Here is a 15,006-nt window from a genome sequence, read left to right as displayed (position 1 = left end):
AAGGGGACGACAGAGGATGAGATGGCTGAATGGCATCACTGACTGGATGGACGTGAGTCTGAGTGAACTCTGGGAGTTGGTGATGGACAGGGAGGCCTGGTGTGCTGCAATTCATGGGGTCACAAAGAGTCAGACACGACTGAGCGACTGAACTGAACTGAACCTGCCACTTGTGGTTATAATATAATTACGTATCTGTACCCTTTGCTCTGGGAATTTTGCAGTGTCTCCTAGGAGAATACCCAGAGTAATCTTTCACTCACAGAAAAAATAGAACACAACATGGACTTCCCTGGTGGCACAGTGGCTAAGAATCCACCTGCCAGTGCAGGAGACACAGGTTCGATCCCTGGTCCAGGAAGATCCCACATGTCGCAGGGCAACTAAGCCTGTGCGCCACAAGAGAAGCCACCGGAACGAGCAGCTTGTGCACCACAACCAGAAAGTATCCCCTCTCTCCACAACTAGAGAAAACCTGCACACAGCAATGAAGACCCAGCTCAGCTAAAAATAAATAAATAAATATTAAAAAAAAAAACAACCACCTTAGAATCTGACAAAGTGCCTTGGAAACAAAGTGTTTCAAAGGCATGACATAAAATGGGTGAGGGAGCTCTGCTTAAGGAAAATAACATGCAGTCATGAATTTTGTCTTGAATTCTGCATAAAATATTTCATATTTTTATAATACCTCAAAACTGCTCTAAACCCACAAGCCTCACTTTGCATGCTTCTTGGGCCTGTATCACTGACCAACTCACGCCACTTCCATAAACATTCCTTTAGTCATGGTTATCACCTGTGCAGCCCAGTGCAGGTTGTATATTCATTAATACTAGGGTAGAGACTGCTACAGTGTTTTATGGACAAAATTCCTATCCTGGGTTTCCACTGCAGCTTTCATATGCCAAGGGGAGCTAAGGTCTTTCTTAATATCACCCTATTCAGGTGCCACCAAGACAGTAACAGGGCAAGAGGCTGAAACATGGGAAAAGAAATGGGTTAAGACCACATTTGAGGATAAAAACCTGAGTGCAAACAATACACTAGGCCAAGTGTGATGCCCTTGTTACATAAAGTCCACTATCCTGTGGAGAGAGTGGTGCTCAGCCTGAGAATCCTGCTACTCAAAGCCCAGACCCACTGGTGACCTTGCAACCCCTGGGAGGTGGTCCAGTGGCCATGAATTCCCATCCTCGACCTGGCCCCACATCAACAATGTGCATGCGAGTGGTGGTGGTCCTGAGCGGCCCTGAGGTCTCCACCCCTTGAGTCTGGGGGGCCTCTGACGGCTGTGACCCACAGAGTGTCCTTGGGCTTCTGCCCTGAGAAAGCCTGCTTCCATTTCCTGTCACTGGAACACCTGCCAGGAGCCCTGAGCTTCCATCAAGAGTCCAATTACCATGAGGCCACCACCTACAAGCACATGGTCACCAGGCCAGCTGAGCTGCAACCCCCCAGGCATCCAGCAGATGGGCCCAACAGGGGGAGCAAGGTCACCCCATGGGGCAGCTGAATGCCCGCAAGTGACTCCATGAGTCTGGAACAAAGGGGTCACCCAGCTGGGCCCTTCCTGACACACTCCATCACGAGAGAAAATGAAACAGTTCATTTCAGATCTTGGAATGTTGAGGTAGTTTCTTACTCGCCTGCAGAAACTGAAACAGAGTCTTTGCACTCTTTTTAGTGAATCTATCTTCCCTCTAAAGACACCCTCTAGATGCTCTTGTATAGCACGGATGTACATTCATTTAGCATGAACCTACACCTGCTGCTACTCACCCAACCTGATAGCTACATACCGATAAAGCCAGAGGACGGCGGGTTGGGCTGGATCTTCTCCTTCGTGTTCTCCTGGATGATGTCCCAAAGCTGCCAGATAAACTTGGGGTGAAGAATGTAAAATGGCTGGTTCGGGTTTCTCTGACGATGCTGAACATACGGTGTGAACAGGTTGTAATCTGGCTTCTTGTACCACTAAGAGAAAAAAACACACAGTCAAGGCAGAGGTCCACACTGTGAAAAGGAAACCGGGCAGTGCTGGGGTTGTGGGTATTTAGAGGCTGAGGACCAGAATGGGAGGGGGGGTTAGGATGCCCCTTCTGTAGGCACTTCTACACTGGATGAGGGGTGAGTGAGTATAGGGGCTGAGGTCCAGCCTGGGGGACTGGTGCTTATTCTTTAGTAAAAGGAGGGAGAAGGGCTAGAGCAGGGTCAGCAGACTTTTCTAGAAGGGACCAGGTAGTAAAAGAGGTTAGGCTTTGGGGCCATGGGGTCTCTGCTGCAACTCCTGGGCTCCACTGTATACTTACATGGAAAGCAGCCACAGATGGTACAATATGTGGCTGTGTTTCAATAAAACTTTATTTACAAAAACAAAGGCAAACAAACAAAAAAGAAGTAAAGAAAAACAAAACAAAAAAAAAAAAGGGGGAAAAAACAAAAACAAAAAACAGGGCCAGATGGCCCATGGCCATGGTTTCAATCACTGTATTTCAGAAATATGCTTTCCCAATCTAATCTCTAGTTCAAAAACATGTCAGCTGTTGCCTGGGGCCGGGGCCAGGTCTGGGAGGTGAATGAGTGACACACAGGACTCTCTGCAATGATGGGGAGATTCTGTTCCTTCATTGTGGTGCTGAATACAGGACTGTATACATTTGCTGCTGCTGCTGCTAAGTCACTTCAGTCATGTTTGACTCTGTGCGACCCCATAGATGGCAGCCCACCAGGCTCCCCCGTCCCTGGGATTCTCCAGGCAAGAACTCTGGAGTGGGTTGCCATTTCCTTCTCTAATGCATGAAAGTGAAAAGGGAAAGTGAAGTCGCTCAGTTGTGTCCGACTCCTAGCGACCCCATGGACTGCAGCCCACTGCCCAGCAACACACACATGTACAAAGATTACACATAAATGATTGCATGAAACCTCTTCATGGAGGGGTTTGATGGAGGGGCTTATGTAACTCAATGAAGCTATGAGCCATGCTGTGCAGGGCCACCCAAGACCGATGGGTCATAGTAGAGACTTCTGACAAAACGTCCACTAGAGAAGAGAATGGCAATCTACCCCAGTATTCCTGCCTCAAGAACCCCATGAAGGGCATGAAAAGTCGAAAAGATAAGACATCAGAAGATGAGCTCGGCCATGCACTCCATTGGGTGGCAATGAGTTGCACACAACTTAGCTATTGAACAACAACAATTATATGAAAACATATACACTAAGGTTGATTTTTAAAAAGTGTTCAGAAGCATCTCAGGTGCCACCAAGAAGTGGGGTTTGGAGAAGGTGTATGGGGAGGGGTTCATCCGGCTGACCGTCCCTTCAAATAGACACCTCGGGCAAAGATACTGGTGTTTCTGCTCAGTGGTGTCTGACACTTTGCAACGCCATGGACCATGCCTGCCAGGTTCCTCTGTCCATGGGATTCTCTAGGCAAGAATCCTGGAGTGGGTAGCCAACCCCTCCTCCAGCAGATCATCCCAACCCACGGATCAAACTTGGGTCTCCTGCATTGCATGCAGATTTTTTATCTTCTGAGCCACCAAGGAAGCCTGGGCTTGTATTACGATCCTACATAACAGTCCCTGGTTGAATGTGGTCTGTGGCTTTAAACATTTTGAGAAGAATAATTTGAACTGTGGCCCCCAAACCCCGGGGGGCAGTTAGAGAGAAGCTCAGGGTCTTCGCCACCTCCTCCAGACCCTCATGGAGCAGAAGCAGAGCCTGGCCTCCCAAGAGTGGCACAGTCACTGCCCATGTCCATTGATCAGACAGCTCATGCCCTGAGCTGGGAAGCTTCCAAATCAGGAGGAAACAAGGCCCACAGCCAGAGACTCTCATGGGTCCAAAACAGCAAGAAAGCTGTCAGAACTTAAAACCACAGACCCCAGACTGGAAGGAAGCTGACAAGTGCAAACACCCACTTGATGCTGGTTCTCAGTAGAAGGTGTGTGTGGGAATTGATTACAGAGAGCTCTCTCAAAATCACAGGTGGAGGCTGGATACGGCCGGATTCCTGGGAACAGGGCTTTGGAGATGTGCGGGATAAGCCTTCAGGAGATGCCGATGTGCACTCCTGGGTGAGAATAGTTAGAGTCATGCCAGGTGTGTGTCCAGCCTCTGTCTCAGAATGCATGGTGACAGAATGCTTCTTCCAGAGGGACAGTCCATCATGGGCAGCTCTTTTGGAAAGGTACCCCCCGATAGGGTTGAAATCTGTTCCCATCTTCATCAGAGGAAGCTGGCATCCTCTGGGGTCATGGAAAACAAGTCCACAGCCAGTGGCACAGCTTATAGCATTGCTCATGGGGATAAAGTGCAGCCCATCTTCCTAGCCCCCTTTCAGAACAAGTAGACTGGCTTTTCACGCCAGGCTTCCCCAAAGTACAGAGGTTGTGAATGTAATTCTCTTATATATATATTTTTTCAAATAAAGAGCTGACTCACTGGAAAAGACCCAACTCATTGGAAAAGACCCTGATGCTGGGAAAGACTGAGGGCAGGAGGAGAAGGGTGTGGCAAAGAATGAGATGGTTGGATGGCACCACTGACTCAATAAAAATGAGTCTGAGCAAACTCTGGGAAATGGTGAAGGACAGAGAAGCCTGGTGTGCCGCAGTTCATGGGGAAGCAAAGAGTTGGATGTGACCTAGCGACTGAGCAACAACAACTTACTTTTGGCTGTGCTGGGTCTCTGTTGTTATGCACAGGCTTTCTCTAGTTGCTGGGAGCAGGGGCTACTCTCTAGTTGTGGTGCTCAGGCTTCTCATCCAGGTGGCTTTTCTTGTGGTGGAGCACAGGCTCTAGGTCACTTGGGCTTCAGTAGCTGCAGCACATGGGCTCAGTAGTTGTGGCTCCCAGGCTCTAGAGCGCAAGTTCAGTAGTTGTGGTGCATGGGCTTAGTTGCTCCATGGCATGTGGGATCTTCCGGGATTAGGGATCAAATCCATGTCTTCTGCATTGGCAGGTGGATTCTTTACACCTGAGCCACCTGGGAAGCCCACTCCCTTATATTTTGCTGGCTGGCAAGAATATTGTTTTTTTGCCTTTTTATACTGCTCATGGGGTTCTCAAGGCAAGAATACTGAAGTGGTTTGCCATTCCTTTCTCCAGTGGACCACATTTTGTCAGAACTCTCCACCACAACCCGTCCATCTTGGGTGGCCCTACACAGCATGGCTCATAGTTTCATTGTTAGACAAGGCTGTGGTCCATGTGATCAGTTTGGTTAGTTGACTGTGATTGTGGTTTTCATTCTGTCTGCCCTCTGATGGATAAGGATAAGAGGTTTATGGAACCTTCCTGATAGGAGAGAAAGTCTGAGGGGGAAACTGGGTCTTGTTCTGATGGGTGGGGCCATGTTCAGTAAATCTTTAATCCAATTTTCTGTTGCTGGGTGGGGCTGTGTTCCCTCCCTGTTGCTTGACCTGAGGCCAAACTATGGTGGAGGTAATGAAGATAATGGTGACCTCCTTCAAAAGGTTCCGTGCATGCACTGCTGAACTCAGTGCCTCAGACCCTGCAGCAGGCCACTGCCGACCCACGCCTCCCCCGGATATTCATTGGAAGGACTGATGCTGAAGCTGAAACTCCATTACTTTGGCCACCTGATGAGAAGAACCATCTCAGTGGAAAAGACCCTGATGCTGGGAAAGATTGAAGGCAGGAGGAGAAGGGGACAAGAGAGGATGAGATGGTTGGATGGCATCACAGACGCGATAGACATGAGTTTGAGTAGGCTCTGGGAGTTGGTGATGGACAGGGAAGCCTGCGTGCCCTAGGGGTCACAAAGGCAGAACTGAGTAACTGAACTGAACTGAATAATCTTGTTTATCCTCTATTCTATAAGATTAAGAAGGTTTGGAGGCAGAAGCCAAAGAGCTGCACACTCAAGAAAAACCTGTGACAGGCTCCATTTCAATAATAATGAGTTCTGGAGTCACAAAGCTTAGCCTGTCCCACCAAGAACTTCCCATTTATTTCAAAATATCTTTTAAAAAATGGGAAGGTGATGTAATCATCCTACAATGGAAAAATTCAGCATGTAAGCAGTCCAATTTCCGGTATGACTAGGACTTTCCTAGCAACTAGATGTTGTACGTTTTGTTTTTTTAAGTCCTCCAGAACAAAAACACTTTATCGTCAGAGGGTTGATGCTCACCATGGAGCTACTGCAACTGGGAGTCAAACAGTATGAGCATATGTGAATTTAATTAACGCCTATGATCAGTTTCATTCCGCCTGTCCAAGTTCAGTCCCTGACTTCTTCCTGTTATGTATCAGTCAAAGGCACCATCTGACCTGCAAGGGTCAGGGCACCAAGGAAATACTCACCAGGTTAAGATTTGCAGAATAAGGAGCTGGGTCCCAGGCCACCAAGATGACATCTTTATACAATGCACTGTCCATGAAGTGGTAGCTGGGGTTGGTTAGAATCTGTAAATATATACAAAAATCACTGCAAAGCAAGGGCTTAGGTCTTCAGAATTAGTATTTCTTAAAAGGTGAAAACTTGTTTTTTATAATCTTATTTATTTTTGGCTGTGCTGGGTCTTGGTTGTTGGGCAGGCTTTTCTCTAGTTGTGTTGTGCGGGCTTCTCAGTGCAGTGGCTTCTCTTGTTGCAGAGTACAGGCTCTAGGGCATGCAGGCTTCAGTAGTTGTGGCACTTGGGCTTGGTAATTGCAGTTCCCAGGCTCTAGAGCACAGCTCAGTAGTTGTGGCACACGGGCTTAGTTGCTCTGCAGCATGTGGGATCTTCCTGGACCAGGGATCGAACCTGTGTCTCCTGCATTGGCAGGTGGATTCTTTACCATGGAGTCACCACAGAAGCCCAAGAAGTGAAAATTTAAAAGAGGAATTGGAAAAAAATGTTCCTCAGATTTTCTGGGGGAGGGAGAGAGGCAGGCTTTACATACTAGAAATTTAGAAAATATCTGGAGAAAGGAGGGGGGAGCAGTTTCCTTTTTTAAGAAAAGAGCCCTCAGTGGACCCATCTAAAGATACAAGCTCTGGATTGAATCCCCTGGCTCCTCGGCTACCCCAAAAGCCTCTTCCTCAGTGGCTTTCACAGGTCATTGAGGGTGAGCTGCAGACCTAGAAGAACCAGAATCTTCAGGTGCCTCCCTGAGACAAACAGCCTCAGGACAAATGGAGCCCAGAGATCTGGAGACTGGGGCCCTCTCTGGCCCTGGGTGAGTCCTTCAATTTCATCTGCCCATCACCTTTTTAAAACTAGAGTTTGGTGGTGGGGCGGGGAGGGGGGAATGATGCATTGATTTGTCTCAGTTTTAAGACACTCTTCTTCACATCTTAGTATTTCTGAAGTTAGGGTGTATCTCACAGTGACAGGTGTCTTAATTTGCTGGAGCTTATCTTCTCCTCTTTGAAAAGCTGTCGTCAGACAGAAGAGGAATCTTCAATCAGTGGCGTCTCTGCATTCAGGAAGCAGGGCCTGACTCTCACCTCTCTCTCAGGCTGCGAGCCCAGGGCCTGATGCAGAAAGCACACCTTTTGTTCGGTAAGAAACTCACTATAAATTTCTCATCACTGCATTTCTTACATACAGTTTGAAATGCTAGAAATTGTTGTGGTTTGTTCTGAGAATAATTTTGTTACGAATTTTGGAAAACATTCTTCTTAAGAACATACAGAAAAGAATCTTCCTTTTTAAAATTTTCAAATGACAATGACAAAGTGAAATTTCTGAGGTGTTCTGCTGCCCCTTGAATTCTGTATCTTTGCCTTTCTGCCCTCCACCCCTGATTTATTCTGTTTAACTTCCTTTTTCACAGTTCCCAGAACTCAGTGTGCTACCTATATATATTTCTACCTCGATTCTGATTTTTCCTTTTGATCTTATTTACTTTTTTTCCCCTCTTCACAGCACACATGAATTCCCAAGTCTCTGCATTTTTTCTCAGTAATTTTTTATTATTACAAAACCCTGAGATCATGGTCATGGAAAGCTGGGTGATTTCTCTTCATTCATCCAGTTAAGCTATTTACTTGTAAAACATACATCCATGAAAAGTCTACCCAGCTTACCTGGGAATTAATGATGCGGACGGTGGTTTTATTTCCGACATCTTTCTCGTAGCCACGTGTAGGAGCAGAGTTAAACCTCAAAACCGCATCATGGGAATCTGAGGGACACATGTGACAAAATGACTTTTTTTTTGCCTCTGCATAAAAATCAGCATTATCTAGGAAAATATCTTAAAGCAAATCTTTCAATACCTGAAACTGGACCCCAGTAAAGTTCAGACACTCCTCCCCCCTCTCCACACACATTGTTCGGTATACTGTTTATTTAGAATGAGATCCTGGCTGGGGGCAAATAAACATGAAACCATATCAATCCATTACAAGTGGTCCTACAGCATCTAAGTTATATTTAGATGCTTGGTATGCATTCATAGTCTTTAAGGACATGCTTTACGTGTGCAGGAAATGTCAAGATGTGTGTGTGTATCTAGACTGCTCTGTGGAGTCTCATGTGTTTCCTAGAAACAGTGCTGAAACCACAGTTAATCAGCTATAGGGAATTTCTATGGGTTTTCTCCAGTTTCAAAACAGTATGGAAGTTCCTTAAAAAACTAAAGCCAGAGCTACCATATGACCCAGCAATCTCACTCCTGGGCATATGTCAGAGAAAACTCTAATTTGAAACACACGCACCCCAGTGTTCACAGAAGCACTATTTACAACAGCCAAGACATGGAAGCAACCTGAGTGCCCACCAACAGATGAACAGAAGAAGATGCGGTACATCTATACAATGGAACGCTACTCAGCCATAAAAAAGACTGAAAAATGCCATTTGCAGCAACATGGATGGACTGAGAGATCATACCAGGTGAAGAAAGTCAGACAGAAAAAGACAAATCTATGATATTTTTATGCGGAATCTCAAAAACTGGTGACAAATGAACTTATTTATAAAACACAAACAGACTCACAGATATGGAAAACAAGCTTATGGTTACCAAAGGGAAAATGAGTAGGGAAGGGACACATTAGGAGTTTGAGATTAACAGACAGACAGTACTGTATATAAAATAGATAACCAATAAGGACCTACTGCATAGTACAGGGAGCCATACTCAATACCTTGTAATAACCTATAATGGAAATGACTCTGAAAAAGAATATATGTATGTATAACTGAATCACTCTGATGTACACCAGAAACTAACACAAAATTGTACATCAACTATATTTCAAGTTTTAAAAAAAATGACTCACCCATGTATAGTTTGTAACACTGTATAAGGGTCATTTGGAAACTATCAGCTCATTAAGTCATGCAGATCTTTCAAATATCTATGTATTTCATTATAAGGTATCAAATATCATATATATCACCATGGATACCATCACTTTTTAAGTTTGGGAAGCTTCTAAGCTCATGGTTGAAAGCTTTGTCACTGGCAATGAATACCGTTGGTTATGTTTCTAAAAGTGACAGGCTTACTTACTTCCTTTTTGAGAAAATACCTGCCAAATGTCCAAGTCTAAATTAAGTATATCTGTCTATCAGTCGTCTGTCCCAAGTATAACTGTGTTTCGTGATAAAAAAGGGCTCGTTCCACTCACAGCTCAATCACAAGAGTGCTTTTCTACTGGGGGCTGGTTTGCAGAAATGCTTTCATTGTTATTTCCCATTTGGTCTTAAAAACACATGTACTTCAAAGACTGAAATATAATAAAACCAATCATTTTTACTGCTTCATCAAGGGCATCCATATTTGGAACTGGCACCCTTTCCTGTTACTGTTAAGCTTGGCAGCAAAGCATTCCATGAAGGCTAGTAACATTGGGTACCACTGCTTTGATCTGTTTTATCCACTGCTGCTCCTGCATCATCCTATTCAACTGCCAACAGCCAAAAGGACCTGTGAGTGCTATAATGGAAATAGTTCTCACCTTGTGAACCCCTGAAAGGGTCTCGGGGACTCCAAGTGCAAGGTCACACACTCTATGAACTGCTGACCTGGGGCAAAAGTGGGGTGGCCTCCAGGCACTGAGAGGTAATCAGGGTGGGCACCAGGGCCAGAGGTAGGATGCTAGCACTCCTGGACCAGTTCTCTCTCTAATCCAAGCCCCCTCAACACAGCCTCCATCTAGAGGTAAGGTGAACAAATGGAGGAGGCCAGGCAGTGGGTGCATTTCTAATTGATTATGTAGAAACTTCAAATTAATCGATCACTGCAGCAAATGCCCCAGGTTTTAAAAGCTGGTGTTCTACACTGAAAGTGTTAGTTGCTCAGTCATGTCTGACTCTTTGCAACCCTATGGACTGTAACCCACCAGGCTTCTCTGTCCATGGGATTCTCCAGGCAAGAATACTGGAGTGGGTAGCCATTTCCTTCTCCAGGGGATTTTTCCCAACCCAGAGATCAAACTCTGGTCTCTTGTACTGTAGGTGGATTCTTTACCATCTAAGCCACCAGGGAAACCCTGTTCTACACTGAGGTGTGTTTTAAGCCTCAGAAGGACTTGACAAGGCACAGGGCACAGAAACGCAATCTAGCTTCACTCTTCTGGAAGTGGTATGAGTTTGGAGAGTTAAGAGGTCAATTTCGTGGAGGACATAGAGAGACAGGGACAGAGACTGAACCTCCTCCAGCTGTCAGGGAGCAGAAGGGACCAGGATGGGAGGGGGAGTGTGCAGAGGACGAGCAGAGTCCATCAGGCAGATCTTGCCTGGCTGTGCCTCTCCCAGATAATCGCCTTAAAAACTGAACTGTCCATTCACATTTAGAGGGAGAGGAACGGATCAGACAGGAGACAGGAGAAGAGAACATAGAGTCAGTCATTTCTGGAGGACACATTTCCAGGCAAGAGCCACTTCACGTTGACCTTGAGAACAGAGCCAGGCTCAGCACATCACTGAGGAAGATGAAAACCCTGCAGGGAGTGGCCGGCCAGAAGGCACAGCAGCATGAAATCCAGACCCAGCCCCGGTCGCTGCATTCCCAGAGCCCCCAACCCTTCCTGAGGGCAGGAATCTGTAGAGGGAGCCCACGCCCCAGTCTCCGGGGAACAGCCTGCCAGAGACAGTTCTTCTTCCTCCCAAACCTGCCACTCAGGTCTTTCTCACCTCATTGTGACTTTCACAATGTGCTCGCTCCAATCTTGGCTCTGGAGCAATCTTTCCCTAATGAGACCCTGATCCATCACTTCTCCGCTTTAAGATTTCAGAGCTTTGCACCAGGAAGCCAGGGATGGAGTTGGAGTTTCTGAGACCCAGACTGGAGTTCAAACCTGGCTCCATCCTCTGTGTCTCTAGGTGCATCAGTTTCCTTTATCTACAAAATGGGAATAATCTTGTCTGTCACTTGGCATCACAAGGCTGGTTAACACATAAAAGCATGGAGGATGGGAACTTCCCTGCAGTAACAGGGAAGACCCTACACATTGCTGTTGTTCAGTCACTAAGTCGTGTCCAACTCTTTGTGGCCCCATGGACTGCAGCTCTCCAGGCTTCCCTGTCCTTCACTATCTCTCGGAGTTTGCTCAGACTCATATCCATTAAGCCCGATGATGCCACCCAACTATACGTGGTACCTACTATTATGATCATTATGTGAAGTCTAACTTCTGGAGAATGACATATGAGAGCATGGGGCTGACTTGCCACTAGTCCAGCTTATCTGTTGGCTCTCCACCCCCAGCCTCTTGTGCTCTCCCTCATCACCCACACACTGAACTGTTTTTCTCGTCCACCTGCTCAGCTGGCCTCAGACATCAGCCCTCGAGGGGTGGCCAGATTCCAAGTTCATCTCTTCCCTGTCTGTCTACGTGTCTCTCTGTCCTTCTAATTGTGAAGTGTCTCTTTATAGTCTGTCTTTCCCACCAGACAGCAGAAGATTTGAGGTTAGGGCTGGGCCTCATCCATCTTTCCATCACTAGTGGTGAGCACAGTGGCTGGTGAAGAGTTTGGGACCATGGTTGTTGAATGACTATATGACCTGCTCTCTTGCTTTTTAAAGCAACGGTAACAGGATGCCAAATTCCAAGTTCACCCAGGAAGACGTCCCCTCCCTGCAAGGCTTCTCTCCATCCTCCCATTTCCCACATGCTGGCCGGAATCTGAGTTTCAAGGAACAGACTTGATCTCGCGTTCCAGGCGATGCCTGTTAGCTTAGGGCATACGTGTCTTGTCTAGAGCGTGCTTCCCCAGGATGGCTGCTAGTGAGCTCACAAATAATTATTATTTACAGAACAGGTGAAAAAAGATCATCTCATGACTCTAGCAATGAGTGTTCCATGTTTCCAAAACAGTTCACTTTGCTTTTCAGTAACATATTCAAAGTGGAGGTGTTTACAGCTGCTACACTGTTCTCAAAAACAATGACAAGGTATGCCTCAGTGCAACGGAATTGGGGAAACACTGTGGCACCGCAGCAGCCAGAAGAGGGAGCTGCTGAGGCAACCCCGGGGCATCCCTGGTTCCCTTGGGGAGGGGGCCCGCGGAGATTTTCTAGCTCTGCCCTCATAAGACCAGAACCTCCTGCAAGTCTTCTGATCTTCACTTAGCCAATTCACAAGTACAATAGATGCTTAGGGGTTAAGATGAGTTTAGTTAAACAGTACAGCATGCGCTATTGGTGGCTCAGATGGTAGAGAATCTGCCTGCAATGAGGGAGACGCGGGTTCAATCCCTGCGTCAGGAAGCTCCCCTGGAGAAGAGAACGGTTATCCACTCTTATATTCCTGCCTGGCGAATTCCATGGACAAGGAAGCCTGGTGGGCTACAGTCCACGGGGTTGCAGAGAGTCAGACACTACTGAGCCACTAACACACAGCATGCCCAATTCCAAGCTTCCTGAAGAAACTGGCTCTGTGACTTTGTTCTCATCAAGAGAGGTGCTAACAACTGTGTATTTATAAGTGTGTGTACATTCAGTTCATGTCAGCACCTGGCATCACGAGGGCCGATGCTGAGATGCCAGCTTATGAAAATGAAAGGCTTCTTTCTTGTCTTTACAAGTGGAATTGTGCTATATTATATACTCTTAAAAAGGCAGATACAAAACTGGATTCAAAGGAAATGAAGCAAAACGATAGAGAATTTTAAAAAATTTCCAAGTGTTGGTTCTTCATGTACCTTTCTACGATTCTAAACATGAACCTTTGTGTGAGCGCAGATGCTGTCAATTAAATCTGGTTGCCAGAAACTAAGAAAGATATAACTGACACATCGTGTTCCCCAGAAACATGGAATTCCCAGGGCCATTCACACTCTCTTCTGAATTCTGAACAGAAAAGAATTTATAAGACTCTGGTCAAATAGAAGAGAATTTACAAGACTCTGGTTGGGGATATTTACGCCCGAATAAAGAGTGAGGGAATTCTGCCTGATGGATGAAAGCAATGCAAACACACAGGTAGGAGGCAGTGGGGCTTAAAACAAAGCAAAAATAAAAAAAACCAAGAGCAAGTCGGCGCCTGCTTTAAAGCATGCTGGTTAAATTCCTCCTTCCGTGATTAATCATGTCCTGGGAACCAGAGGCAAGTGTGGCTTTACTTCACCCCAGGGGCCCCTGAGCCAGAGCTCCCTCCTAATTGGAAGCAGCCGCTCTGCTCAGCTTTGGCCGCAAGTTTCTGTGACACTCGGACAACGTGATTATGAGCCTGCTTAATGTCAGCACGGGGACACTGGGACTCCAGGCCGCAAGCTCAGGCTTGAGCTTTGTTTTTTTTCAACTTGTTAAAAATTTCAGATTCAGCCTCATTGCCGAGACCCTGTGGGAGTAGGTCTGGGCTGTGCAGCCTGGTGATGGGGCATCAGCCACTCCTAGAGGACATGGAAAATGCCCCGGCCCCAGAGATGGCGATGACTCCTTTCTGTCCAGTGGGCAGTGACCCCTGCAGATTGCGTCCAGGGGGGCTGAGCTAACACCGTCCACCGTGAGGAGCTACAGGGGCGTGGTTTTACATCTGGCCTCGAGGCCAAGGCTGCGTCCAGTAGGCACTTGATTTCTTAGCACCTAGTACAGAAACCTGCCCAGAGGAGGGGCCACGTGTCTGCCTAAGGAGTGGAGGAGCTACCGGATCACCGGTGCTGCAGCTGGCTGGGCTGGTCACAAGGGTGTCGAGGGCCTGAAACTAGACTGCAGTTTCTTGAGAAGGGACTCTGCATCTAGATGTGGGAACCCTCCTCACTTGCCTGCTGCCAGCATGCCCCACAAATCTGGGGCTCCAGGCTGCAACAACAACCCTTACATGTATTTCCAGACAGCCTACCTGCCTGTCCAGTGGCCTTCAGGTTTCCCAGTCCCCATAAGGGCGGGGAGGAGGCCTTAAAATTAACCTTTCTCTCTACAGCAATGCAGGAGACACAGGAGATGCAGTTCGATCCCTGGAGAAGGGAATGACTACCCATTCCAGTATTCCAGTATTCCAGGAAGAATACCTATTCCAGTATTCTTGCTTGGGGAATCTGCTTGGGGACAGAGGAGCCTGGTGGCCTGCAGTCCATGGGGTCGGAAAGAGTCGGATATGACTTAGCGAATAAATAACAATAAAAGGAGACCTCTGCTGGATCCACCGGGGTTCATTCGATCCCAGGGAAAGAAGACCCAAGACTCTCCAGAAACACAGTGTCAGACTGGCCGCCCTGGGGGTAGGGGTCGGGTGGCCTCGGGGACCCACCTATCTCCTCGCCCAGAGATGAGTTGAGGATGGCGCCTGCCGACGTGACCACGGCGCAGGTCCGGAGCCTGCGCGGGAGCAGCCGGCTGAGTGGCACCGGAGGGACCAGTGCGCGCCAGCCGAGTGCCGAGAAGGGCGGCTCAGTGCCGTCCAGAGTGCGCACCTGCACGCGGCCCCGCAACGCGCACAGCAGCTCGGTGCGGCTCCGCCCGGATGCGCGGGCCCCCGGAAGCGCACGCCGTGCTTGTTGGCGCGCAGGTAGGCACCCATGGCCTTCTGCAGACGCGGGTGCAGCATGCGCGCCGACGCATCGCCCTTCCAGAGCCGTCGCAGCAGGGCCCGGG

At 47.6% G+C, this 15,006-nt stretch overlaps 1 protein-coding gene across 1 annotated transcript in view; it reads right to left on the bottom strand.

The window, feature by feature from the left end:
• The window catches only part of ST6GAL2 (ST6 beta-galactosamide alpha-2,6-sialyltranferase 2), a 56,338-nt gene that overhangs the window by 12,569 nt on the left and 28,763 nt on the right, over window positions 1-15,006 (bottom strand). Inside the window, 5 exon segments of the mRNA XM_010863009.1 lie at window positions 1,803-1,977; window positions 6,337-6,438; window positions 8,048-8,145; window positions 14,663-14,884; window positions 14,887-15,005. Coding sequence (XP_010861311.1) covers window positions 1,803-1,977; window positions 6,337-6,438; window positions 8,048-8,145; window positions 14,663-14,884; window positions 14,887-15,005 — 716 coding nt within the window.

This window comes from Bison bison, unplaced genomic scaffold (assembly GCF_000754665.1).
Source record: "Bison bison bison isolate TAMUID 2011002044 unplaced genomic scaffold, Bison_UMD1.0 scf7180017864486, whole genome shotgun sequence".
NCBI lineage: Eukaryota > Metazoa > Chordata > Mammalia > Artiodactyla > Bovidae > Bison > Bison bison.
The sequence above is the reverse complement of the archived record's forward strand: the minus strand, read 5'-3'. Positions and strand labels throughout refer to the sequence as shown.